At 44.2% G+C, this 27971-nt stretch overlaps 2 protein-coding genes across 7 annotated transcripts; both read right to left on the reverse strand.

The window, feature by feature from the left end:
- Nucleotides 1-1056: 1056 nt before the first annotated feature.
- Nucleotides 1057-14131, reverse strand: trim37 (tripartite motif containing 37). 5 transcript variants are annotated; one of them, XM_017489829.3, is made up of 26 exons: nucleotides 13971-14131; nucleotides 13689-13858; nucleotides 12900-12982; nucleotides 12695-12796; nucleotides 11771-11811; nucleotides 11520-11636; nucleotides 10613-10700; nucleotides 10393-10515; nucleotides 10003-10126; nucleotides 9839-9906; nucleotides 9536-9660; nucleotides 9204-9254; nucleotides 9041-9122; nucleotides 8848-8924; nucleotides 8512-8691; nucleotides 8315-8429; nucleotides 8013-8240; nucleotides 6663-6799; nucleotides 4758-4918; nucleotides 4385-4561; nucleotides 3819-4118; nucleotides 3554-3721; nucleotides 3284-3461; nucleotides 2866-2981; nucleotides 2494-2634; nucleotides 1057-2344 (listed from the first exon to the last, which is right to left on the reverse strand). In XM_017489829.3, the coding sequence occupies exons 3-26, from the start codon at nucleotides 12918-12920 to the stop codon at nucleotides 2286-2288; spliced, it is 2979 nt and encodes a 992-aa protein (XP_017345318.2). In that variant the 5' UTR covers nucleotides 12921-12982; nucleotides 13689-13858; nucleotides 13971-14131; the 3' UTR covers nucleotides 1057-2285. The 5 variants fall into 5 exon arrangements, with proteins under 5 accessions (XP_017345318.2, XP_053542831.1, XP_053542830.1 ...); XM_053686856.1 differs by having other exon boundaries at nucleotides 4836-4918; nucleotides 13689-13861; XM_053686855.1 differs by having other exon boundaries at nucleotides 3560-3721; nucleotides 13689-13861.
- Nucleotides 14132-15221: 1090 nt separating this feature from the next.
- Nucleotides 15222-27473, reverse strand: rabgef1 (RAB guanine nucleotide exchange factor (GEF) 1). 2 transcript variants are annotated; one of them, XM_017488916.3, is made up of 11 exons: nucleotides 27456-27473; nucleotides 27305-27371; nucleotides 26078-26261; nucleotides 25335-25504; nucleotides 21013-21162; nucleotides 19895-20058; nucleotides 19599-19680; nucleotides 19367-19499; nucleotides 19038-19129; nucleotides 18261-18517; nucleotides 15222-17803 (listed from the first exon to the last, which is right to left on the reverse strand). In XM_017488916.3, the coding sequence occupies exons 3-11, from the start codon at nucleotides 26254-26256 to the stop codon at nucleotides 17420-17422; spliced, it is 1611 nt and encodes a 536-aa protein (XP_017344405.1). In that variant the 5' UTR covers nucleotides 26257-26261; nucleotides 27305-27371; nucleotides 27456-27473; the 3' UTR covers nucleotides 15222-17419. The 2 variants fall into 2 exon arrangements, with proteins under 2 accessions (XP_017344405.1, XP_047017052.1); XM_047161096.2 differs by lacking the exons at nucleotides 21013-21162; nucleotides 27456-27473 and having other exon boundaries at nucleotides 27305-27377.
- Between the last annotated feature and the right edge of the window lie 498 nt (nucleotides 27474-27971).

Below are 27971 nucleotides of genomic sequence, written 5' to 3' on the forward strand. Positions count from 1 at the left end.
CAAACACACAATGGGGAAACACACTATAAACACACAATGTCCCATTTACAGATAAAATGCACCAGCCAGTCAAGCTTTGATCAAACTCTTTATTTCTTTGTGTATTACATAAATACATCATTTACATCAGCAGTGTGGCTGTGGCAAAGACACAAGCTCGCAGTGGAGCGCACACAAGGCAAACATCTCCAGATTGAGACGTGCCCTTTATAAAGGGAACGTAACTGCAGAAAGCGTTTGAGAGAAGAGAGAAGTGCAGGTGTAATCAGGACACATGTACTGTACTCCACTTATGGGAATGGGTCAGGGGTTCTGTTCAGGCTCAGATTAGAAACACCACGACAGTGAAAATGTACATGCACACAAGCAAAGTAACGCAAGAAAACCTACAACGTGGAGCTGTAGACGCAGGCAAATAGCCGTAAAGAGAGAAAAGCAAGCACAGTGCAATCAAGTTTAGTGTTTTTCCACTCTAATCTCTCTGCACTGTATCTGTAGTGAGTGTGTGTATGAGTGAGTGAGAGAGAGAGAGAGAGAGAGAGAGAGATTATGAATGTAAACTCATTTCCCTGTACTAAAAAAAGAACAGAAATCCAGTTTACTCCAAACAAACTTATAAAGGCAGAATTATCACAACGCTGGAGACCCTATTATTGTTATTATTTTACTTCGTTTTTTCTTAATAAACTACAGAATAATACAAAGATAAAACATAAATTCAACGCAAAGTGTCTCAGACGGGAGGAATAATTCTTAAATCTGTTCTCATAAACTTTGGAGCGATGCAGTAAAAAGTAGTTCCTGGAGGTTTTCTGTGGTATCTAATACACCATCACAGACACACAAGTACAAATCCTTCCTTCTGAAAAAGTAGTTTTAAAAAAAAACTTTAGAACTAAAAATAAAGAAAGAAAACACGCGTGTCACAAACATTTATTAGCACCGTCTGATTATTTTAAGTCTAAGTGAGTTTGGAGTGAACAGGGGAAGATTAGAGTGAAAAAAAACAGATGTTAAAATCTAAAAAGGAAATAAACATGCATACACACACAATGCAACCTTTTACATAAAGTATTTATTAGGACATAGAAAGAAAATATTGCAGTGTACAGACAACCAAAATGAAACGAAAAAAAAAAAGACCTAAAATAAAAAATGAACCGAATGTGAGAGCGTGAACTGTGGAACCAGATACGTGCTGATAATTGGTAATACGATACACCATGATATTTTACACATAATATTGTCATTGTGAACGTTTTTTTTTTTTTTTAAAAGACAAGCACCTTCTTAAAGAAATGTGTAGAGAGTCAGATAAACATCTGCCTCCAAGTGACGAAGGTGAATCTCAGATGAGACACCGGTGAGGGGTATTTAAGGTCTTAAACATGGCTTACAAATGATAACAGGGTAACAGCATCAGCACGTACCCGGTGTGTGTATGTGTGTTTAAAACATGCTCTCTTGGGAAAGCCCCCCCTGCTGGAGGAGGACGCCGTGCACAAAAGAAACACTTCCCATCTCCCAGTTTAGGAAATAAGAGCACGCTTGAGAGGAAATAATCACAGGGAGTAGTGTTCATAATGTCCAACTGGCATTAAAATTCATCTCTAACTGGAAAATAATCAAAAATATAAATAGGGGATGATAAGAAGAAGTGCAGCAGCTTTTACTGATTGTGCCAAAATCCTCAGACCTTAAAAATCACTCAGGAACAAATTCAGCCTTGGATTAAATGTTTGAGACGATCAATTAATTTAACATTAAACGTCCCGCTGTATGACACACATAAAGAGCAAATTACAATCACATACTCATCGAGGGGGCGTGGCTTAAAGTCTGGTAGGTGGAGAGTATATTTGGAATGGGACAGGGTGTACATTTAGGTTTTTTTGGCCAAAATGCTCCTTTAAGCTTTTATCATGTATCAATTTACCTCTTGAAAAAAATAAAACGCCATCTGATAAACTTCAGTCGTTTAAACGTGCAAAAAACATACAGTGGTTTAGAATCAGTATTATAGTCCTTAATTAAATATTCATATTGACCTTTCTTTCTCAAGCTAAACAACTATAAGAAAGAAAAAAACACGCGCGCACACACGTACACGCGCGCACACACACGCACGCCTTGGTCACATAACGGAATGCACATCTCAGTAATATATAAGTTTTCCATTTCTAAATACTGTATCCTTATGCAAATGTAACTTTACACGACACGCCCACACACACACACACACACACACACACGACACACCCTCTCTTTGGTCTGGAGTCTGCTGATCACCTCTCAGTGGTATCCCCAGTCACAAAGCTCAGATCATCCGGCATTAGCTGCTCTTCTAAATAAATAAATAAATAAATAAATAAATAAATAAATAAATAAATAAAAATGTAAATCCTTTAATAAGCACTAAATACACCGCAGGATGTTAAAATCTCCAAATGGAACCATAAGATTGTGTGTGTGTGAGTGAGATGGGATAAGAACCTGAGCAGGGCAGTGAGAGAACTTCTCCATCCTCCAGAACTCCAGCCTCGTCCTCATTTTCATACTCTGTATCACACTCCACCTCACTGTCACTGCTCATACCTGGCAACAGGTGCGTAGACGGCTTCTGACACAGCAACCCTGATGTGTGAGCGCGCACACACACACACACACACACACACACACACACACACACGTGCACACAAACGGTCATCAGTGCAATCCAGCATAAAATCTGGCGTTTCCAAGTATAACAAACCACAGAAGCATTTTTGTTATGTTTGGTTTTTTGTTGTAGTGAGCACATTCATGCCTCCTGCAGGGGTGTGTGTGTGTGTGTGTGTGTGTGAGAGAGAGATATAGGTGTATCACCTTCTTCAGGGCATGAGGAGGAAGATGGCGGCTCTGTGAGACTCAGCAGTGATTGGTGGATGTCTCCGGAGCAGTCATGCTCGAAATCTAACGATGTATCGGTCAGCAGCGCAGCACTGAAACACAGCCGGAGAGGAACAGCGTGTGTGTGTGTGTGTGTGTGTGTGTGTGTGTGTGTGTGTCTTCACTCTGCAGTAATCATGTATGTGTGAAGGTAACAGCCATCTGGAGTGCACATTAAGAGCTCTACTGTCACACACTCACTCATTTAATCACGGACCTACAGCATCAAAAGCTGCATACTATTTCCACTAGAATACCCATAATGCACTGGAGCATTTGAGGATTTGAAGCCCTACGTAGTGAACAGGTGGTGTGTTTGGGGACGCTGCTAAAAGTGTGGTGTAATAAACCTTACGTGCTGCAGGTGGTCCTGCGCTGTTTGCTGCCTGCAGGAGGCGCGGTACTCAGGACGGGCAAGTCGAAAATGTCGCTCCCCGCAGCTCCGTACAGAGACTCGTCCAGTTTGGGCCGGTTCTCAGAGGAACTGGGGACAGACGGAGGGGACGCGCGCGCACTCTGAGCTTTCACCGAACCTAAACACAATAAAAACAACAAAATCAAAAACACTAGGAGTGGCACGAGTTTAGGGCGCAGCACTGATTTGAGATGAGGCCACTGCTTTTACACTGACTCTCTGCAGTGGAGGGGCCCTCTCTAGGGCACAATGATGGTTCGAGAGCGTCTCCTGCTGCTCCTCTCAGCTCTTTCTCAACAGCATCACCACGCCGGCGCAGAGAGACTCCTCCCACCGCTCCTCCCACTTCCTGCTTGGGAGAGACAGCTTTCTTGCCACCTATTACACACACACACTTCTGAGTCATGCTGAAGTATTTTAAAGGAGTTAACAGGAGCTATCTCTGTAATAAATTACCGTGTGGTTTATTCCATACCGTGCCGGCCGTGTCTGTTCGTCCCGGGAGCTTTAAACAGCAGGTCCAGTTCTCGTGGTTTGCGTCTTGCTGCCGTTTCCGGGTCGGTTGAGGCATTGTGATCCAGAACCGAGCACAGAGGAGTGACACGAGCATCAGAGACGCCGGCACGGGCCTCCAGCTGCCCCTTCACATCTGCCATCTTGCTGCGAACCTCTGCCATCTGGGCCTTGAGTCGGGTCAGGACGGCCGAGTCCGGGGCAGAGCGGCGCACAGCCTGAGAACGACGCTCTCGCTCTTTACGGGCCGAAACCAAGGCCGCTGCACAAACACACGATGTGTTTAGGGAATTCAGTTAAAGCAACCGAACTAGTGCGTTTTTATCTCTAGATTTAAACAGCTTCCTAATTTCGAGGGAATAAAGAACGGCGTCACATTCTTCCCGGTGTGTTTAGCGATTTAGTGGTTAATAATCACAGCGTGCACAGGTCAGTCGATGATCTACGATAGCTTCGTGGGCTCACGCACTCTCCGAGCTGTAATTATAAGGTGAGGGTAAAAGGAGCTTATTAAAAAGGTTGGGTTACCTTGGCTGGGGATCAGCGAGGCGGGCGGCCGGGGCTGGATTCCCCACAGAGACTCCACATGGCTGTGCTCTTTCAGGTCCAGGAGCTGGATCAGGATGACCGGGTCGATCTCCAGCAGACTGGCCGTGGCTCCTGCTGCGCTCCTCCTCGAACCCCGGATTCCTGCGCTGGAGCCTCCTGAGCAGCAGGGGGAGATGCTCGGCTCAGTGCCGACCAGTCAGAAAATGGAAGCTTACGGCCTCCATCATCATTTCCTCTCGGTAACATCAATTAAACATTTTTATAAAACAGCAGAATAACTACGAATTGAAAATTCTATCATCCCAATCACTTAACATATATATAACAACAACAACAAAAAAAACATCTCCACCTTCAGACTTTAGGCCCCACCCCCTTCCTGAGTTCCAGATTGATGCCAAACTGTGCTGAGGAATATAGAGGTGATCACCTGTGGCTCCAATAACATCATCAGGAATTTCTCCTTCCTCCAGGTCCAAGTTTCCGCTGTACTCCACGTCATTCTCTCCGGACCTGGTGGGTAGAGCCAACACTTTTCTGTTGTTCAGCAAATTTATTATTTGAAATCACTCTCCCTCTCTCTCTGATCATATTTAAGAGGAATAACGCACAGAAGATGGCCGCTAATACCGAGTCGGGTGGCTGGGTGTTGACCTACACACTTCAGTCTGTCATGGTCAGGGTCTCAGTGAATCTGGAGTCTATCCCGGGAACACTAGGTGTGAGAGTCGGGAAACACATTCACAGATACAGGGGCAATCTGGAGTCACTGATACGCCTACAGACATGTTTTTCCGAGGTGTGAGGGAACTGAAAAAACCCAGAACACACCCACATGGTCACGGGGACAGCATGCTGACCGTAGAACCGACATCTCATGGCGTATTATGGCGTAAAGAATCTTACTGTTTGTAGTGGAGATGTTTTAAATATTCACATTATCTTTCACACGCTCTCCGTAACAGAGTGGAGCAGATGTGGTGAAACATGGACGTGAACTTCTCCAGTGCTGGAGAGCTTCTGTCACTAGCATCTCGTCTCCTGATCGCAACGGCCGACCCTGAGGCCCTGGGGCGCTGCGTTTAAACCGAACCGGCCACTCGTTTTTCAAAAGTAAAGCGTGCAGAGCGGGATCGTGTCAGTGTAAATGCTTCAGTCAGAAACCTCACAGTGTGTGTGTGTGTGTGTGTGTGTGTGTGTGTGTGTGTGTCCTGCAGCAAAATCAACCGGCTGAGAGCAAAAAGAAAAAAATGTGTGTGGGTGAACGAGAGAGTGTGTTGATGTGAGCGTGACTGTAGAAGTGTGTGTGAGAGAGAGAGACAGAAAAACAGGGAGAGGATGAGGCATTTGGACACAGGAGCTCTGATGACTCATGTCTCATCTGGTTTTGAGAGCGTTTTTTGTGTGTGTGTGTGTGTGTGTGTGTGTGTGTGTGTGTGTGTGTGTGTGTGGTGTAAGCTCGCGGCAGGAGCACCACTGTGACATCTCACTACAAATACTCAAACGCTTTTTCAGTGTGCGCGCACACACACACACACACACACACACACACACACACACACACACACACACACACAGTGCTTTCAGCTCAGTGAGAGAAGCTGTGCTTTTATTAGACAGAGTGCAGAAGAGATGAATTCTGGGTAAAGCTGCCCTTTCAGGCTGAATTAGTCCCACCTACTCACTCCTAAATGCCAGCACTCCAGCACAGGCTCAACCGTCTGCATGTCACGCGTGAGGTCACTTTCAGTTCAGCCGTCACTCACTGTGTTCAGCTCTCAGGTTCGGTACACTGGAGCCGTGCTGCGTCCCAATTCATCTACTATCCGTACTAAATAGTGTTCGAGATGAGAATTAACGCGTCCCTAATGGTGCCATGTTGAAATGAGGATCCCAAAGGTACCCGGATTTTCAAAGTGTGCAGTCGTGGACACTTTTTCAGCTAATATTACCCACAACTCCTTGCTCGAGGGAGGAAGGGAGAAGCTTTGTGATGTTTCTTTGCCGAATTCAACCTGCAAACACTGCAGACAATCCCAGCTTGTTGGGATTGATCATTTGTCGATTCAACCATTTTTTTTTAGAATTATAATTATTAGAACCTCTTTAGTAAGTCAGGAGGGGAGGAAACGTTTGACTTCACAGTGCTGCCAGATGTTGTGCTTCAGCCATCACATGTTAAACGGCATAGTTAGCTAGCCGCACTGCTAGAAGACGAAATGTAAAAGAAGGCTAGAGTGATGAACACGTCACTCACATGTTCTCCTCGTCGATGTCGTTCTCCTCCGTGTTGCTGGTGGCCGTGGAGCTGCCGGACGTGCTGCTGCCGTCCAGAGGGTTCACGTCCTCGTCTCCGGTCAGACAGTCCACCTCCAGGTCACCGTCAGACAGCTCCTAACATCACGCACATGGTTACAGGAAACATGAGATAAAAGGGAAAAGGGGGTGTCAATACTTTCATTGTCAGCAACATTAAAAGAAATAACACAATCACAAAGTCGTGCTTCTTTGTCACATACTTTTAAATGTAGCTCTACAATATGCAGAAAGGGCACTAGGTAGGGCACACCGTGCCTTTATATTATACCCTACGTAGGGCACATACACAGTGAACTGACAACCATTTGGGATTCAGCTCCAGGGCTTTAAGTTAAGAATGTAAAATGGTGGTAAGAAAAAACATGGCTAAATAAATATTCATATAAATACCTACACAAAATGTAAAAAAAAAAAAAAAAAAAAAAAACTGTGGATAAATAAATAGAAATAAATCGGAAATATTAAACTGGTATTTACTACATTGCTGCCCCTTACATCCGCTGATAAAAAAAGAAAAGAAAGACACAAAAAAAAGTTTGGCCCTACTCCATCCTTCTGTTCTTCTTTTAGACATTCATCTATTTTTATCTTTTTTCCCTCTCAAACGTTAACCCCGTTATCCCCTCCCCATCCCCCGATCTCTTGCACGACTGTTTAGTTGAAGATGTTGAGGACAGGACGAGATATCCTGCTGAGAGAGATGCAGCTCTGCTCCTCTCCTCTCCATCTCGACAGAGATTAATTGCTGGTGTCTCACGTGTCATTAGGTTTGATTCATCACCCCATCTGCAGTTGCTATTTTTGGGTGCGGGACATGGTTATTGTCTCGTTTTGAACAGACTTCACGCGACGTGTTTGGATGGAACGTCAGCGAGCCGGGTTTGCTGGAGCGACCGTCTTTGCGCCGAGACGCGGATTCGTCCGCTTTATTTCCGGCATGTTATAGAACCGAGGACCGGTGATTGTCGGTGACTAACATGAATAATTATGTAGAACTTCTAGAACCAAATCTAAGCAGGGCAGTTTTTAGTGCCTCAGTAGTAGCCATGTGATTTAATAAACATCTGTGTGGGAATAAAGGTCAATAAAATCAGGAAGTAGGGTGTGTCCGCCCACCTGTAGACGTGTCTAAAAGCCATTTAGATGAGTAGCACCCTGCCCTTAAAAGTAACTGTGCATATAAATATCAGTGACTTTCTTCTTCCTATTAACGACTTCCAAATATGGAGTCAAAGACACGCCCACATTCCAGATTAACCTCCATCTCTGCCACAGAATCTTTTCTTACGTTCGAGTCCTCATGCTGAGTCTTTTCCTCTTCCTCCTCTTCCTCCTCCTCTTTCGTCTGGTCTCCGTTCACCAGCAACCCATCCTCCATTGTAGCGATCTTCCCGGGGCGGGAGTCTCGGCCCGACGGGGCAGCGGCGCCGGTGGTGGACGTGGGAGGGCACATGCGGTGATCCGGAGGGGACGAGCTGCGAGAATTCTGCCGCCGGTAATGCTGAATGTCCATCCTCTGATCCAAACACACACATTTAACAACACATAGACAGTGTGTGCAGTGTGTGTGTGTGTGTTTCCTGCGCTCACCTCCTTCAGAGTGTTGATATCTTGGATGTAGCTGGACTGCGCCGCCTCCAGCTGGCTGATGTACCAGTACTGATCACGGCACTTCTGGAAGAAGGTGGGAGACCGCACCTGATACCTGCAGGATGACAACACACACACACAGTCTTACTTTTGCCGTAACACACAGAACAACATGCAACGAAGGCTTTGACACACACCTCAGGATGAGGGTGTCGGTCTGCATGTTGAGGTAACCCTCGCTAGCGAGCAGATCCAGTCTGAAGAAGCGGTTGTAGCCCCAACACTCGCCCACCTCAAAGTCCGACGCGAACTCTCGGATGATGTTCTTGGTCGGGTCGTTGGAAGCCTGGTGCACCATCTCAACGCGGTACTCATACCTGCCCACAGGTAAGCTCAGGTTCAACCCGCAAGCGCTAAATTAGGCTGAGCCGACCTTCCGTTTAAATTTAGCGTCCCTGAGTTTTTAGCTATAGCACCAGATCAGATAAACACCCTGTGTACACAACGTAGTGATGAAAAGAATCATTCTTTACTTGGAGGTCTCGGGCAGGCCGGCCGACAGCTCCAGGAAAACGGACAGGTAATTTCCCCGCACGACGCCGTTCCCGTCCTGAAACGCGCGCACACACACACACACACACACACACACACTCTTATTAAATCCTGAGCGGCTCACCGATTTGCAGTACGACAGTGGAGATGTGGAGGAGTGTAAAAAGTGCTTACAGGGTAAACCTTCAGCCTCCAGCACAGTCCCGATACCTGGAGAGGAGGGCTGTACACGGGGTCCGCTCTCTGTCTCAGTGTACTGAACACACACACACACACTAAATTCAAGTACGCACACCTTCCTTTACTGCAAAGACATTAAATCCAGGAGTTTAAGTACCTGAAGTTTGCCAGAACAAAAGTGCTCGAGTCGTAAGCAGGGACCAGCTCACTGAGGAGAGACAAGATTCAATTTACCCGCTTTATCGTTCAAACTTCAAAATTTGAGAAAAATAAAACCTATTTCAGAAATGTGCTCGATATAGCTCGTTAAATTACTCGTTTCCAAGTCCAACACTTCCGCTTGCTACAAAAAATTTAATTGAATAAGAGTATCATCTGAGACGATGGCATCAAATCCGCGTCGGTGTCACTGTGATCATCTTCCGTTAAATAAATTACACAAATAAATATATAAATGAGTGTGAGTGAGTGAGTGAGTGAGTGAGTTACCTGGTGAAGTCAGGTGGTACAGGTGTGGTGACGAAGGACTGCATGGGCTTCCGGTGGACCTGCTGGAACATGAGCAGAATCTCCGGGCTCTTCAATATCAGCTCACTCTTACTGCATGAGCGCAGCTGGAACATCGTATATATATATCATATATTTATTTACTACATAAACAATAACGTTTACACTTTATGGGCAATATTTAAATAGCAAAAACATTAAATAAAACACGTTAAAATAATGAGACGATTCTCATAGTGTATCATGTAAAGTGTTGTATAAATCACTCGGAGTGACTCCGCCCACCTGATGCTCCACTTCCTGCAGCAGAGACTCGAGCAGCTCCGTCTCCTGCGTGAGGGACGTCTTCTGGCCTGTCTCACACACACACACACATCTAAATGTCCATCTGAAGTGTGTGTGTGTGTGTGTGTGTGTTTGTGTGCGTGTGAGACTGCAATTAGAGTTACCCATGAGTGTGATGAGTTTGTTCTTGAGCTGATTGTCCAACCGTGCAATCATCATCTCAACAGCGTTCCTGATCTCTCGCACTCGCTCGTCCTTCGCCCCTCGCACCGCCTCCACATTCTTCTCCTGAACAACATACACACACACACAGGTGAACCGTTTCAAATCAGTCACACAGAAAAACACAAAACTTTCCTTCTGCCCGAGCTGTAACAAATAGTGAACTCTGGTGCCCTCTAGTGGATACTTCTCATTATGGACGCATTTTTAAAAGTTAAATTGTTTCATACACAATACACCTTAGAAGATTATCAGCTTCTGGAATTTGTATTAACTCGTTATTAATTAATAATTGTCCAAGACTTGCATCTGCAGTCCACTAGTCAACCTACCACTTCCTGGACCAGGCTGATGAGCTCCATGAGCCGGCGTCTGAGTTTAGCCACCTCCTCGTTGACCTTGTTGACGTGCTGCTCGTAAATCTCAGCAAGTGGCTTAAACGTGTGTCCTCCGTGCTGGAAGAAATTTTTTGTAAAAATAAATAAATAAAGTGTCCAAAGGAAAAAGCTTTGTATTTGTAAGCTTAAGATAAGTAATACAATAAGTTTGTACCATGCCTCCCCACAGTGCACACTGATGACAGATGCATTTCTTACAAGTCCAGCAGAACACACTCAGCTTCTCATGGTGGTTTTCACATCTGTGTGATTAAATAAAGAAAGAAATAAAAACACTCGCTTGGGAATTAAAACCAATTAACACTGGAAGCATTCCTGACATGTGCATAAAATCTGAGTTAATCGTAACTCACTCAGAGAGGACAGCGCTATATCGCCCTCTTTTCCACATACGTGAGCTCACAGATGCCCATGATTGGCTGGTGTTGCCGTGATTGACAGGGGAGACAGAGTATGCCCCTCCCACCTAGGGTGACAGTCAATTATGCACTCTCCGACTCCTGGAGGATAGGGCAAAAGCCTTTCTAACGCGCCACCCGGGAGCCCTAATCACGTTCTAATCATCCTTACTATTAAGATTATTCATAAAGTGGGTTTTTTTTTTTTTGGGGGGGGGGGGGGGGGGGGGGGCAAAAACGTGTGCATCACTAATAAAGACATTAACTCGCAGTAACTATACGCACATGTCTAACGTGAGCTGAGTGAAACAACACAGATTTTTCTTTCACATTAATGAACTCAAAACGTTTATAAAAGATTAATAAGGTGAGATGGGGGAAAGTGGGCGGAGCTTCCAGGAGGGCGAGTTAATATCAGATGCTGCATCTCGAATCAGCCTACTTACACCGTGCAATAAACGTATGTACTCTTTCTTTTGTGGGTGCGTGTGTTAAGAAAAAGTAGATACTTTTGAGTGTATAGTAAAAGAGTACACTAGTACTGGGACACAATAACACATTGTGTAACGGGAGAGAACACGACCAACGTGAAACAAACTCCTGCTTGCATTTTAGCTTTTCATCATTCGTTATGCATTATAGAATTTATACTAAAATTTATACTTGTCTTTGTCGTTCTCCTCGTGTTTGGAGAGATTACAGAGTTGCAGTGTGTCCAGCTGCTGCGTGACCTCCTCGGCCCAGCGACAGTTCACCAGCTCCCGCAGCTGTAACGGAGCCCTCAACACACACACACACGCAAGAGTTGTAATAGAAATGTGTTTTTTAAAATAAAAAGTACATTTTGTTCTATTCAAACCAGTCAAATCTCCTTATAATCTCCACCTGGTTTTCACGCAGAAAGTGAAACTTACCGGCAGTGTGGACACTGTGCCCTCTGCTCCGTCAGCCAGCGCTGTGCCACACACACACAGTCAAAATTAAGGTGTCTATTAATTATTAATTTAGTGTTCAGACATGCTGATTGTGTGCAAAAACTGAGCCAAGGCTTCAACTGTAAGAAATTTGCTTAGAATTTAATACGCTTTTCTAAAAATATCCTCTACACCCGAAAGTATGTGCACCCCTGACCATCACACCCATATGAGGTTATTCCACAAAGTCTGAAGCACACACTTGTCTAGAACGTCTCTGTATGCTGTAGTGTTAAATACAATTTCCCTTCAGTGGCACTCAAGAGGCACAAAAAGTGCAAGCTCTATGAAGACATGGTGTGTTCAGGTTGGAAGAAGGTGGAAGAACTCGAGTGTCCTGCACAGAGCCCTGACCTCAACCCCACTGACTCATCACCTTCAAGATGAACTGGAGTCTCCTCACCCAACATCAGCGTCTGACCTCAACCTCACTAACGCTCTTGTAGCTGAATAAACACAAATCCCCACAGACACGCCCCGAAATCTAGTCTAAAGCCTTCTCAGAAGAGAGAGTGGAGCGAATTAGAACAGCAAACACCGGGGGAAATAAATCTGGAATGAGATGAGATGTTCAACACGCACATATGGGTGATGGCAGGGGTGCACATACTTTTGGCCAAATAGTATAGTGCATGTCTGTAGTTAGGCTATTTTAACATCCAGCTTTAATTATATATGAGCAGGGGGGGAGGGGGCTAAATTCTCCATCATGCTGAACTGCTGTGTAATATATAAACAGATAAAACAGGTACGGCTTGATTTCTGGAGTAATGCAGAGTTTAGCATTTTGTCTCTGTGCTCAACAAAGGCTTGATCATGTGCGTGTGTGTGTGTGTGTGTGTGTGTGTGTGTGTGTGTGTTCACCCGTATACAGCTGAAGCAGCAGAGTTTGGAGCAGTGGGGGCAGAGACGAGCATCCCGCAGCTTCTCCATACAAATGAAGCAGCGAAACACCTCCGCTATACTCTACACCAAAGACACACACACACACATTTCAGAAACATGCTTACCCTCTGTACACTCGAGCCCATTTATGTCTGAAACCATATTAAAACCCCATGTGCCGTACCTCGACGCTCTGCTCGTCCATGTCGGCCAGCTTCACTTCCTGTAAGCTGAAGTGATCAGAACGATTGTTCTTAAACCCAGGAGCTGATTTCATAAAAGGACAAAGACAGAAGCACACAGTATGTGTGTAGATAAAAATCAACCACTGTTTAAATTTTTTTTTTTTAATGCTTATACAGAATTCTACACGTTTGTGAAGTTATAACGTCTAAAACCTTTTTTTTTTAAATACTAAATACAAAGTGCTCAGAACGAGGTCAAGACCTTAATTTCAGTTTTGTTAGCAGCTGAATGGGTTTTGAGTCTAGCTTTCCTGATCCTGTCTCGTGCGTTGGTGTTAATTCATTAATTTGCTTTTTCCTTAATTCATTAATTAATTAAGTAAGTAAGTCATTCATTCATTTTTACAGGTGGGTGGGTTTTTCTCCCCAGTTTTTGTCATGCTAGAATGAATGAAATGATGTATAAAATTATGGTATTACTATTACAACAAATCTGATTGCTAGAAATGACTTCAAACATGCAATATCATACAAATTCTTCTTTAAAGAAAAATAAATAAAACATAAATGCACATATTCATCAGGATTAAATAATGCAGGTTTCAGCTAGCCACCTCCAGCTCCAGCTCCAGCTCGGACTTGACTCTCTACTCGTTTATATATCTATCTAGCATGTTTTATCCGTTTTAACAACTGAACACCGAGTCGAATTTAAGTATAATATCCGTGCAGAAAGAACTGAAAACCCCGATTAATAAATATTACGGTTTAATTATCTAGCATGTTACCTGGCGTTATTTTTCTTTCAACCCTCGTTTTCCGACAAATCCTCAAGCGAATAGATTCTGTCCAATCAGCGCTCAGCTCGCGCGCGACATTAAAACCACCAGCCAATCGTAACAAAAATAGCGGGGTACTGCTAGCCAATCGTGTGCAGGGGCGGGATCTTCCACAAGCCCTACTGAAGAAAAATAATGCTAGCGGTTAGCAAGCTAATATTACAGTAGCTAATAACGTTAGCTATCCTGCTAGCTCCACAAAGCTAACATCAGCAACCTATTGCCCTTTACCTCACGTTGTAGTTAGCATCGAATATCTACATGAAATTACACCAACTGAAAAACCCTACAGACTTCACTGTCCACTCTATAGCTAATACATGTTATGCTAAGCTAAGCGTAAAAAAAAAACATAGCGTCCAAATGCGGCTCGCGCTGTCAATGTATGTCGCCATGGGAAACCGAGTCAACCAATCGCAGGACTCGCTTAGAATTCACATCCCCCAATCAGGAGCGTGTTTGTGATTCAGAGGCGGGGTTTTGTGAAACCAGCTCATGCTCATCCTATTAATCTTACTACCCACTCTAAATACCAGTAAATATACCTGTATTCATTACTTTAGTCTATAAAGATCACCTTATTCATTATTTCTGCCCAAAAAGTGTAACATCACCTGACATGACGCAACGGCAGGTCAAAATGTAGGATATATATGTATATTTGTATATAAATCAGTGTTTCCTGTTGCTGAATGATTTCAGGATTGCACTTGTTGGCATTACTTTCGCTCTAACAGTTCATGTTATTAGGAAACCTTTCACGAAGGTCACATGAGTGTGTCAGAGCAGGAAAATATGCAAATGTGCAGTGCATAAGGAGCAGGACTAATACCATCTCTCATCCTCATATATGTGCTGCCTCTCTCTTCAGTGCAGTGAGAGAAAACTGGGGTGGCATTCATTTCACCTAAATCTGTTCTCGTCTCATAAGAACACGTGGCCCATATTCTAAAGTGAGAACGCCTGGAGACCAGACAACGCTCTGAATCGCAGGAATGTGAAGGAATGTCAGCTGAACTGTTTTAGCCAATCCCAAATGATTTTATAGAAATAAAAGATCTGCAGTCAGGTTACAGCAGCTGAGCGTGAAGACATGTCTCCTGAAATGAGGTTAAGCATGTTAAACCTTTAAACAAAAACAAAAAACAAGAAAGATCATCTAAAAGATTTCTTGTTTGTTAATGAGTGTGTCCCTTTCTGATGTACACCAAATTATCCAAATAAGCTTAGGGGTGTAATAAGTACTTCACAGGGCAGGACAAGAAGCTAAAAGGTGTTGAAACCTGAACACTGAATAAATAGAACATTATTAGAATAATAATAATAGAATAATAGAACAGAATATTTATCCAGTATACCGTAAAGAGCAGTATTTTCAGGGATAAAACAGTGCAGTATAAAGTGAACAGGTCGTGGTTTTAGACTTACGACCGCTTGAACTTTCATTCAGATTTTAGGAAGAAAAAAATACTCAGACACCGCTGAAAATGTTACGCTTTTATATTCAGTTTTTTATTTACAGGACGTTACAGAACAGTGAAACAACATCCCAGTCAGTTATCTGTACCTTATAAATAAAAGCAGTATAAATTTTAATCTCACACTCACCACAGCACCTCGATCACGATTAGAGTTAGTGTGTTTGTGAAATGTGTAAAAACGATGCAAAGAAAAAAAATGAGACAGGACGATAACGAAGCTCTAAAACAGCCAACGTTAAGTGTTTTACACGACTCACACTCGCCGCGTTTCCTGCTGAAGAACTCTAAACGCTGGACTCGGTGTTTATTCGGTGTTAATATCCACGTTATAAACACATCATCACTCACAATAAGTGAAGAGTTCACCACCTTTTACTGATCAATTAGTTTTTTTAAAGATATACTTGAAATTGAGATTAATGCAAATTAGATAGTTATCAAAAGACAAACAAACAAACAATTGTCTCCACATTTAATCGGTACGCATCCTGCCTGAGCTTAATCATGATTTACAGTGTACATTTCAAATTCTGCCTTTTAATTTGTCCGATAAAAACAAATTCTGACCAGAAACCTGTACTTCTGATAATAATCTTTCCTTTCCTAAAGCACGTATGGTTAAATATTGCAGTATAACGTATAATGATTATGATTCTCGGCACAATGTCACACCGCTGTACATTAATATAATATATTAATAATGTTAACGGGGGAAAAAAATTAAGACAATTTGTACAATGTACCATAACCAAACGTAGATATTTCTTGCATAATTTAAAGCAAATGCCTTTAAAAAGTAGTTAATGCAGTGTGTGTGTGTCACCTGTACAGTAGTTTAAATGCAGTTTGATACTAAAGTAGATATGTATTTCACTTGACACCCATACTTCAATCATTTGGCTATCTTAAGAGCCGAATCATGAATAATCCATCAGATGGGCTTTAGATGAGAAAGAGAAGTGGACATATCAGATGGAACTGTTTATAAGGTTTAAATAATATGTAGTAATGCACTAATAACACACTACGGGGGCTATAGTACAGCACCCAGGTATTAATAGTGCACTTGGTCTCACTGAGACTCTGCTATGTGATGGTGTGTGTGTGTTTGGGTTTTATTCCTCCAGTTACGTTCTTTCAAGTGGAGACGAGTGTGCTCCCAGTGAAAGATTTACTCAAACACACACTCTTCCCCTCACCAGTGCACACTTGCAGCACAAGTAAAAGTTATCAATAGTCAGTCTGGTCAGGAATCACCGTGATCAGTAACGGACCTGAGCTGAAATGATCACAGAAGCTAAATCTGACGAGCGCACAGGAAAGTAAATGGTGTGTAAAAGGGTTAGGTTGTGTTTCAGTAAACATTAGGTCCTCATTAGGCAGCACCCATATGCCCTAGAAGTGAAATTCATGCTGATAAACTCACGTGTCCTTCTGAATATTACTAAATAAAAGCTCAGGAGGGGGAAAAAAACAACTTTGTGAAGTGGTCACAATGTCAGGACACATCAAACGAAGAAAGAGGAGCAGGAGCATCATCATCATCATCATCATCTTCTCTCAGACAATTACAGCTCTGGGTTGTACAGTAATTAATATCGGGCCTTCGTCAGGTCCGAGTTAAACTTCTGCATAAGTGCTTGTGAAACAGCAGACTTTCATTACACTGCCCCCTAGTGCACACGTTTATATTACAATTCTCTTGTGTGTGTGTGTGAGCACGTGTGGACAGGCAACAATGTGCATGGTCACAGACTCTAACATACACAGAAGTTTAGAACTTTCTCAGCATCATACGTCCTTAGAAACATGGAGAGTTAGATGCTAGAAGAGAGGAGACCAAAATACGAACGGCGTGTCTTTCTGTTCACGACTCGACCGTAGCATCGTTTTTCCTAAAACACACAACTCAATAAACATCCCGGTTTGAAACTCATCAACGAGTCATGTGTTCAGAAAAACCTGCTTGTTTAAGCGAAGGTTCTCAGTTATTACTTTAGTTTAAATACGCAGTAGTGTTATTCTGAAAGCGTCTGGACTCTGACTCACACTGAAACTCTGACTCTCAATCACGCCGACTCACTCACACTGACTTGCAGACTTACAATGATTCTGACTGACACTGACTGACACTGACTCACACTGACTCACACTGACTCACACTGACTCACACTGACTCCTTCAATTTGGTCTGCGGTTCTAACCGGCGAACACTTGAGGCTGCAGGGGCGGAGGCAGCCTGTCGTTCTCCTCGTTCTCCGAGTCAATGGTGTGTGCCGCGTGCCTCTTGATCTCCAGTGGGTATTTGTCAAGGATGTTCTGCACCTCGCGGGCCACGCCCTCCTGCCAGAGCTGGAGCTCATCTTGAAGATCCCGCGCCTCCTCCAGAACCTGCTGCTGACGTTCCTGCAGAGCCGAGAGCAGCTCGAGTGGCCACGGCGACGACGACTCGGATCTCCTGCGTGGAGAAACATCACCGGATCCGCCGCCGTCGCCACCGCCACACATGTGACGCTCGAAATCCTCCACGCTCAGGTTGAGGGAGTGAGCATCCAGCTTCTCGATAAACGCCACCGCACAACACTGCAGGAGCAATGTGAGGGGTGGAGTTACACAAACAGCAATTACGACATCAATAATAATTTCTTCAATGTTATGCAAATGAGTCATGATGTCATCAGATAAACTCCACAGACCAATCAAATGGATCTATGCCAACTGATTAGGAGCAGCTTTAGGAAGTGACGTGTGTGTGTGTCTGTGTTCTGCTGTTGTTATAAACAGCTTGTTTTCTATTTATATTGTTTTTAGTAATTTGTGAATTTCTTTTGTTTGTGTTTCAGAAACGAAAACTATTGGCACCTCTTTCATTTCTGAGTTGGTTTTATATAGCACGTGAATTTTTTTTTAAGTCAATTTTAAAAAATGTTGTTGTTTTTTTTTTTACTGTGACTTAAACGCTATTAGCGTGTGTACAATTTTACACACACACACACACACACACACACACACACACACACACACACATACGAGTCCTCACCAGGTTGGTGAAGTAGTAGCCGTCCTCTCCGCTCATCAGCCGGCTCGGGTTGCAGAAGCGTGTGATGTACTGGATGTTGGACTGCAGGCGCGGCGGGTTGGCCTTCAGCACGATGTAAATGAGCGTGGGCAGGAAATCATCGGCTGACGCCGGCTCCTTCTTCGTCACCTTGATAGCGTTGAAGATGTGTTTGCTGCAGCTGGTGATGCAGGCCAGCTTATCTCTCGGCACACGCTTCGAGTCCATCTCGATTACATCTACAGCAAACATACCAGAAGATAAAAATACACATCTGTTTTCACAACAAGAACACAAACTATATCTCACTATATTTATCTCTCAGGTTCTCCTTCAGTCTGGAATAAATGGAGTAAAATTCAGTCCTGTAAAGTTTCAGAATATAGAAACATTTTTATTACAAATAAGACACTATTAATAAAATATACTCATAATATTAATAATAAGACATTACTAATTACTATAATAATATAATTATAATACTTATTACTAATTATTTAATAATGCTTGTGATAAGTACTTTATTAATTTTTTTTATTACTGCATTTTAATTTTATTTACTGTGCACATATATAATAGTAATAGCACTTTAAAAATACTAATTGTAATACTACTACTAATAATAATAATAATGTTGTAATAACAAAATAAGAATAAATGTAATTATTATTGAATTCTTATAATTATATAATATAAATTAAAATATGGAACAAATATACTATAATTAATTAATTAATTAATACGACTAATAACAATAACCTGTAATGGCCTTCACTACACTATCAGCTGCTTCTGGAATTTCTTCATCCACGGGAACACACAGCATCTGGATGGTCACCCAGTGTAATGCCCTGAAAACCAAACACCGTCATCATCATCATCATCATCATCATCACCACTACTATCATCACTGTCATCACCATCAGACTCCAGAGAACTTTCCCTCTATGTATATATTACACCTATATCACTGACTCTGAATAGGAAGTGTGTATTTACTGTTTTTGGTAAGAGTGTTTGAAAAGAAGAGAAACACACTGATCCTGGCTGTGTGATGTAAACGCAGAAGTGTGTGACGTTGCTCTCACCGGATCCTGTGCTGCGTAGTCAGATCTTTCTTCTCATCGTCAGTGGTCTCAGGACAGAACACACTCTTATAGAGGCGTGTCATGATATACTTCTCCACCTGGTCCATCACTCGCTCCACCTTCTCAGAGGAACCTAAAAAGGAGATCATCACACACACACACACACACACATTACATATGCTGTTCTGGGAATTTTCCAGGTGTTCTGTGAATTTCTTGTGTAATCATTTACCTTTAAAGTGAGTGAGGAGACGGTCAGACATGTGCTGGTAGAAATCCTGCACGCACTCGGAGAGCTCGTCAGCGCCGAGGTCCTGAAACATCAACACAGAGAAACAGTCAGGTAATGATGAGGAAAATACGAAGACACTGCCAAGAAATTACAAGGAAATTACCAGAAAATCACTAGAAAATTAGCAGGAAATAACCAGGATATTACAAATAAGTTATCCAGCAAATTGTCAGAATGTTACAAGGAAGTTACCAGGATAAAAGGTAACACTGGTGGCTAACGTTCTGCATACACACCTTTTTATTACCCATGCTCTCCACAAAGGCTCGGCTCTGTTTGTGAATCTCTCGTCCCGGTTTCAGACTCTTCAGGAAATCCACAAACTCCCGCGCCACCTGATCCGTCTCCACACTCGACTGACGCACAAACGACGGACTGTGGGACTTCGCCTCATGACTCTCTGGGACACACACACAAACATACACTTGGAAGAGGGCCACGTTGGTATGTTTGACCTTTGACCCTAAAAGCTAATATATCTAAAAAAGATTCACAATCACAAAATCTCCTGCTGCAAATAAATATGTGACATATATTACAAACCCCCCTACCCTACCCCTACACACACACTTTTTATTTTTATATTTTTCTCAGATTCTATCATTATTATTATTATTACTACTCTATTTATTTCACACACCCACCTCTGAGTCTGGAAACAAGAGCTGTCCATCAAAAACATGATGATGGGACGCAAAGACACACAAACGAACGGAGCGACACATAACATGTGTTATTACACAATTACACACACACACACACACACACACACACACACACACACACACACACACACACACACACACACACACACACAGAGCTGAGAGAGTAAACAGGCTGATGATCAGCAGCTAAAAGTGAAAAAGCACAATCTACATCTACTCTCACGGTTTCATTTTCTTTTTCATCATTAATGCCAGAACTGAAAGCGACGGTTTTCTCGTTTGTGTTTCTCTCACTAGCGTCCTGCCGGCTCTCAGACTGTGTGTCAGGCTTTTCACAGTATTTATAGCTTCTCAACAGTTTTAGCTGCTGTACATCACACAATCCATCCTTTAGGAAGAATTACATTTCTGAAACCAGGCAGATTTACACACTTCACACTCCACACAGGAAGTCAGGAGACATGTCACTTCCTCTCGATTTCCCAAAATCACTGTGAGGGTTGCAGTGGGATCGTGTACACCGAAATTGACAGCTTCACCTCTACTCACTTTACATCACCTTCCTGCTGTGTGTGGTGATTTTGGGAAAGCGAGAGAGTCGTGGTAAGTCGTGTTTAGTTGTGTTAAGTGAAGAGCACTCAGGAGTGTTGTCTGAAGTGAAGGGGCGCGGCCACGGCCTCTCCGGTTACCTTCAGTCGGAGAGCCGATCTCCCACGAGTGTGTAAAAATACCCTTCAGATCTCGCAGCAGCATCTCTCCGTGACTCTCCCTCCTGCCCTGCACCTTCTCTCCTCTCTCTCTCTCTCTTTCTCTCTCCCTTTCTTCATTCCTCTCTTTCTCTGAGAGACACCAGGACATGCCCAGAGTGAGCGAAGGGGGCGGGGCAAAGGGAGGAGAATCAGTGAGGATGAAGGAAAGAGAAAGGAGCATATGAAGAGAGGAGGTACAGAGAGAGAGAGAGAGAGAGAGAAACATATCAAAGGAAAATAATGCAAAGAGAGAGAGAGAGAGAAAGAGGGAGAGACAGGATATGGAGTATGGAGAGAGAGAGAGAGAGAGAGAGAGAGAGAGAGAGAGAGAGAGAGAGAGAGAGAGACGGGATATGGAGTATGGAGAGAGTGAGAAAGAGAGAGAGAGACAGGATATGGAGTATGGAGAGAGAGAGAGAAAAAGAGAGAGACGGGATATGGAGTATGGAGAATGGAGAGAGAGAGAGAAAGAGATGGGATATGGAGTATGGAGAGCGAGGGAGAGAGAGAGAGATGGGATATGGGGGGATGGAGAGAGAGAGACAGGATATGGAGGTTGGAGAGAGAGAGAGAGAGAGAGAGAGAGAGACGGGATATGGAGGATGGAGAGAGAGAGAGAGGCGGGATATGAAGGTTGGAGAGAGAGAGAGAGAGGGGATATGGAGGATGGAGGATGGAGGATGGAGAGAGAGAGGGAGAGAGACGGGATATGGAGGTTGGAGAGAGAGAGACGGGATATGGAGGATGGAGAGAGAGAGAGAGACGGGATATGGAGGTTGGAGAGAGAGAGAGACGGGATATGGAGGATGGAGGATGGAGAAAGAGAGAGACGGGATATGGAGGTTGGAGAGAGACAGAGAAAGAGACGGGATATGGAGGATGGAGAGAGAGAGAGAGACGGGTTATGGAGGTTGGAGAGAGAGAGAGAGACGGGATATGGAGGATGGAGGATGGAGAAAGAGAGAGACGGGATATGGAGGTTGGAGAGAGACAGAGAAAGAGACGGGATATGGAGGATGGAGAGAGAGAGAGAGACGGGATATGGAGGTTGGAGAGAGAGAGAGAGACGGGATATGGAGGATGGAGAGAGAGAGAGAGAGAGAGAGAGAGACGGGATATGGAGGTTGGAGAGAGACAGAAAGAGAGACGGGATATGGAGGTTGGAGAGAGAGAGAGAGAGAGAGAGAGACGGGATATGGAGGATGGAGAGAGAGAGAGAGAGACGGGATATGGAGGTTGGAGAGAGAGAGAGAGAGAGAGGGGATATGGAGGATGGAGGATGGAGAGAGAGAGAGAGAGAGAGAGAGAGAGAGAGAGAGAGAGAGAGAGACGGGATATGGAGGTTGGAGAGAAAGAGACGGGATATGGAGGATGGAGAGAGAGTGAGAGACGGGATATGGAGGTTGGAGAGAGAGAGAGAGGGGGGGGGGTATGGAGGATGGAGAGAGAGAGAGAGAGAGAGAGAGAGAGACGGGATATGGAGGATGGAGAGAGTGAGAGAGACGGGATATGGAGGATGACAGAGAGAGACGGGATATGGAGGATGGAAAGGGAGAGTGAGAGAGAGAGACGGGATATGGAGGATGGAGAGAGAGAGACGGGATATGGAGGATGGAGAGAGAGAGACGGGATATGGAGGATGGAGAGAGAGAGACGGGATATGGAGGATGGAGAGAGAGAGACGGGATATGGAGGATGGAGAGAGAGAGAGAGGTGGGATATGAAGGTTGGAGAGAGAGAGAGAGAGACAGGATATGGAGGATGGAGGATGGAGAGAGAGAGGGAGAGAGACGGGATATGGAGGTTGGAGAGAGAGAGACGGGATATGGAGGATGGAGAGAGAGAGAGAGACGGGATATGGAGGTTGGAGAGAGAGAGAGAGACGGGATATGGAGGATGGAGGATGGAGAAAGAGAGAGACGGGATATGGAGGTTGGAGAGAGACAGAGAAAGAGACGGGATATGGAGGATGGAGAGAGAGAGAGAGACGGGATATGGAGGTTGGAGAGAGAGAGAGAGACGGGATATGGAGGATGGAGAGAGAGAGAGAGAGAGACGGGATATGGAGGTTGGAGAGAGACAGAAAGAGAGACGGGATATGGAGGTTGGAGAGAGAGAGAGAGAGAGAGAGAGAGAGACGGGATATGGAGGATGGAGAGAGAGAGAGAGAGACGGGATATGGAGGTTGGAGAGAGAGAGAGAGAGAGAGAGGGGATATGGAGGATGGAGGATGGAGAGAGAGGGGATATGGAGGATGGAGGATGGAGAGAGAGAGAGAGAGAGAGAGAGAGACGGGATATGGAGGTTGGAGAGAAAGAGACGGGATATGGAGGATGGAGAGAGAGTGAGAGACGGGATATGGAGGTTGGAGAGAGAGAGGGGGGGGGGATATGGAGGATGGAGAGAGAGAGAGAGAGAGAGACGGGATATGGAGGATGGAGAGAGTGAGAGAGACGGGATATGGAGGATGACAGAGAGAGACGGGATATGGAGGATGGAAAGGGAGAGTGAGAGAGAGAGACGGGATATGGAGGATGGAGAGAGAGAGACGGGATATGGAGGATGGAGAGAGAGAGACGGGATATGGAGGATGGAGAGAGAGAGACGGGATATGGAGGATGGAGAGAGAGAGAGAGGTGGGATATGAAGGTTGGAGAGAGAGAGAGAGAGACAGGATATGGAGGATGGAGGATGGAGAGAGAGAGGGAGAGAGACGGGATATGGAGGTTGGAGAGAGAGAGACGGGATATGGAGGATGGAGAGAGAGAGAGAGACGGGATATGGAGGTTGGAGAGAGAGAGAGAGACGGGATATGGAGGATGGAGGATGGAGAAAGAGAGAGACGGGATATGGAGGTTGGAGAGAGACAGAGAAAGAGACGGGATATGGAGGATGGAGAGAGAGAGAGAGACGGGTTATGGAGGTTGGAGAGAGAGAGAGACGGGATATGGAGGATGGAGGATGGAGAAAGAGAGAGACGGGATATGGAGGTTGGAGAGAGACAGAGAAAGAGACGGGATATGGAGGATGGAGAGAGAGAGAGAGACGGGATATGGAGGTTGGAGAGAGAGAGAGAGACGGGATATGGAGGATGGAGAGAGAGAGAGAGAGAGAGACGGGATATGGAGGTTGGAGAGAGACAGAAAGAGAGACGGGATATGGAGGTTGGAGAGAGAGAGAGAGAGAGAGAGAGACGGGATATGGAGGATGGAGAGAGAGAGAGAGAGACGGGATATGGAGGTTGGAGAGAGAGAGAGAGAGAGAGAGGGGATATGGAGGATGGAGGATGGAGAGAGAGAGAGAGAGAGAGAGAGACGGGATATGGAGGTTGGAGAGAAAGAGACGGGATATGGAGGATGGAGAGAGAGTGAGAGACGGGATATGGAGGTTGGAGAGAGAGAGGGGGGGGGGGGATATGGAGGATGGAGAGAGAGAGAGAGAGAGAGACGGGATATGGAGGATGGAGAGAGTGAGAGAGACGGGATATGGAGGATGACAGAGAGAGACGGGATATGGAGGATGGAAAGGGAGAGTGAGAGAGAGAGACGGGATATGGAGGATGGAGAGAGAGAGACGGGATATGGAGGATGGAGAGAGAGAGACGGGATATGGAGGATGGAGAGAGAGAGAGAGAGTGTGCAGGTGATGATGGACATTAAAACAAAACAAAAATGATCAACCTAAATAATCACTCAGAAAAACTTCAACAGAGAGAAATAATAATAAGAAGAATAATAATACAAATAATAACAGATGAAATGAAACTGATGATGAAGAGAAAAAGATGAAGACTTTCTGCATCATTTCACACCTAAACAGAAAACATGATGAGAAGAGGAAGTGATGCGTGAATGGGGGCGGGGCACAGGGTGAGGAAACATTCCGGGGGAGTTGTCTCTCACGCACACCCACCCACACACGCACGCACACACACACACGCACGCACACACACACACGCACGCACACCCACACACGCACGCACACACGCACGCACGCACGCATGCACACACCCACACACGCACCCACACACGCACACACGCACGCATGCACACACGCACACACGCACACACGCACGCACGCACGCGTAACCTCATCTGCAGGTCTTCTGAACTTCAGCAAACAACTCAAGCAGACAACAATTATGATGCAAACACACAGCAAAACACAGGCAGACAGACAGAAGGACAGACAGACAGACGAGTCCGAATCACTCCTGGCCCCTCCCTCAGTCGCGCTGTTCGAATGTGTGACAGTTCTCGTACCTTTCTTCGTGGTGCTGCGTGATGACGGGCTGAAGAACTTCTTCACCGTGGTCACTTTGCGCGTTTTCTCGTTGGTCTTTTTCTCCTCAAACTTGGAGAAGGGAGTGAGAGAGGGCTGAGGCTGAGAGCCATGACTGCTGGCGTACGCTGCGTCCTCCTCCCTCTGTAACCTAGAACGGAGAAACGGAGGTTTAACAGGATAAACAAGACCAGGTAGAAAACCCTGCAGCACACACAAGTGTTTGTGTGTGTGTGTGTGTGTGTGTGTGTGCATATACGATGACAGGAAGACCGTACTGATGGAAAATTACAGCAACTTTTCATTTTCTAAATTTTACGCTTTGCATCAACAAACTAGCAAATCCAAATGCTCCGGAAAATTCCCTAGAATCAATTTTTACAGGCACCCCGCAGTTCTACTCCGACAGCTCCAGGGCGTGTCCCACGTGTAATAAACACTCCTCATCAAGCTGCACTTCAAAGCGCATCAGCAGCGAATCGGGTAACATTGCGTATAACATGACCTCCTGAGGCAGCGTCTCGCGTGAAATCAGAAAGCGCTAACGAGAGGATTAGAGCTGGAAATGACTAAATATGCTGGATATTTATTCTGGAGCCAGATTTCAGTTTTACTTGAGGATTTCTCACACAGTTACGTAAACGGCTCTCAGTGATAAAGAAATCACGATTAATTGCTAATAAGGATGGACAGTGTGCTTTACTCCAATTTTCATCTCACTCACTTCTCAGCTAGTTCCCAGTCCTCCTGGATCTGTTTCTGTCGTGCGCGCTGGTACTCCTCCCTCCAGCACTTAGAGCATAGCCCCTGCCATGCCGCGTTACCATAGTAACCGCATCCTTTCTTACACAGCAACTCGGATTGGTCCACATGGATCCCTCGTCGCTCGGACCGCTGACTCATCACGTCTACAACGCACACACACACACACAAAGGAATAAACACTGTGAGTGCAGGGTAGAGGTGTATATCAGGAACAGGATCTCAACAGGGCGTGTTCTTTTTTTTTACTTTCACGTGGGACAGAGCAGGCAGTCAGATATGAAGAAAACGCTGCAGGTCAGAACAAAAACATAACTGCAAAGAGATAAATAAATGAATAAATAAATTCATATCCCGGCGCAGGATCCGCAGCTGCAGAACGGCTTTAATTAAACAAACACTGGATGGAAATGAGGAAGTGAAGTCATTAGAGAAGTAGAGAACGAGGGAACTGGTCACGGTTCGGTGCAGCTCTCAGTTCACACAGCTTTACACTTCAACGCCATCCCTCACAGAGTCTGAAAGTCACGTATTACTCCGTTTCAGACAAAAACTCTCTCTGTTCCAGTCTGTAGAGCATTTTATCTGGGAGATAAACATCAGGATCAGGGCCAGGGTCAGGAACGCAGACCTGCTCATTCACTCAAACCCAATCATACTTCAGTGTTCATTAATACCTACTGCTTTTGAGGGAGAGATGATTTAGCATGTTTTAATGTTTAATCTGGTTCAGTTTATCCACATGAAGCTTCATTTGTCAGGAGGAAACAATCAAATATAAAAGGCAGGATAAATAACACAGAAAAACATTCGGTTTAATGTGAATCTGCTGCTCATTCAGTTTATTTAAGAACAAGGTCATAAGAGGTGGTATGAGAAATACCTGGAATACGCATTTAATATGTCAGCGATGCAAAATACAAACTCCAAGCTCAGGACTTTTTTTTTTTTAAATAAACTCTGTGCAGTGGAATAAAGAGTGGATAAAGTAGATATAACTACAGCTATTTGCTATTCGTGTTATTGTGTAGAAGCTAGTTAGCGTTAGCGTTAGCGCGCGCGCACACACACACTAGCTGCAGCGAACACAGACAAAAACTCAGAGTCTACTTCATAAACATCCAAACTGTCAAATCATTTCAACAAAAATGACAAGTGTTCCGTTATAAAGGAGGTAAAGGTGACCGACCTGATCAGCGACAGCAACACGTCCCCAGCCTGGTGCAATAACAAAGTGACGTCATATCTACGCGACACTGACAGTGAGAGAGAAGCGAGGATCAGTCGCACAGTGACCTTCTGTAGAAAGAGTATTTTTCAAGAAAATACAACTAACATACCTAATATTAAATATATACAGGAGCTTATTTACTTTTCAGGCCAAACGTAAAACCACAGTAAAAGGGAATTTGTTTAAATTATTTAGGGGTTTTTTTTGTTCGTGTTACACAAATTTACTGACAGTACAGTTCAGTACCGGTATAAAATTGGTATGACGTTGGACGTTCGATATTCGAATGAAATTAAGGGACCGTCTCTAAAGTTACATACGACATTCTTAAACACGTTTCTAACTTCAATAGCATTTGAAGGGAATGACTTACAGTCATATACAGTCATATAACCAACTGTGTGTTCATGTAGGTGTCAGCTATAAATTATTATTATTATTATATATACACATATATGTGTGTGTGTTATTGTGTTATATATATATATATATATATATATATATATATATATATATATATATATATATATATATATATGTGTGTGTCTGTGTCTGTGTATATATATATATATATATATATATATAACAACACAACACAATAACACATGCATATATGTGTACATAT

This window comes from Ictalurus punctatus, chromosome 16 (genome assembly GCF_001660625.3).
Source record: "Ictalurus punctatus breed USDA103 chromosome 16, Coco_2.0, whole genome shotgun sequence".
Taxonomy (NCBI): Eukaryota; Metazoa; Chordata; class Actinopteri; order Siluriformes; family Ictaluridae; genus Ictalurus; species Ictalurus punctatus.

What these genes read in the sequence shown, in the direction of transcription:
- trim37 (XM_017489829.3), bottom strand. Translation starts at nt 12,920, where the DNA reads ATGGACGAGCAGAGCGTCGAG. An exon ending in TCAGCCTGGTCCAGGAAGTG is followed by an intron (nt 10,127 to 10,392) that starts GTAGGTTGACTA and finishes TATGTTGTTCAG; the next exon opens with GAGAAGAATGTGGAGGCGGT. An exon ending in ATATCAACACTCTGAAGGAG is followed by an intron (nt 8,241 to 8,314) that starts GTGAGCGCAGGA and finishes TGTTTGGATCAG; the next exon opens with AGGATGGACATTCAGCATTA.
- rabgef1 (XM_017488916.3), bottom strand. Translation starts at nt 26,256, where the DNA reads ATGAGTCAGCGGTCCGAGCGACGAGGGATCCATGTGGACCAATCCGAG. An exon ending in ACGCAGCACCACGAAGAAAG is followed by an intron (nt 21,163 to 25,334) that starts GTACGAGAACTG and finishes GGTGTCTCTCAG; the next exon opens with AGAAAGAGAGGAATGAAGAA. An exon ending in TGTAGTGAAGGCCATTACAG is followed by an intron (nt 18,518 to 19,037) that starts GTTATTGTTATT and finishes TGTTTGCTGTAG; the next exon opens with ATGTAATCGAGATGGACTCG.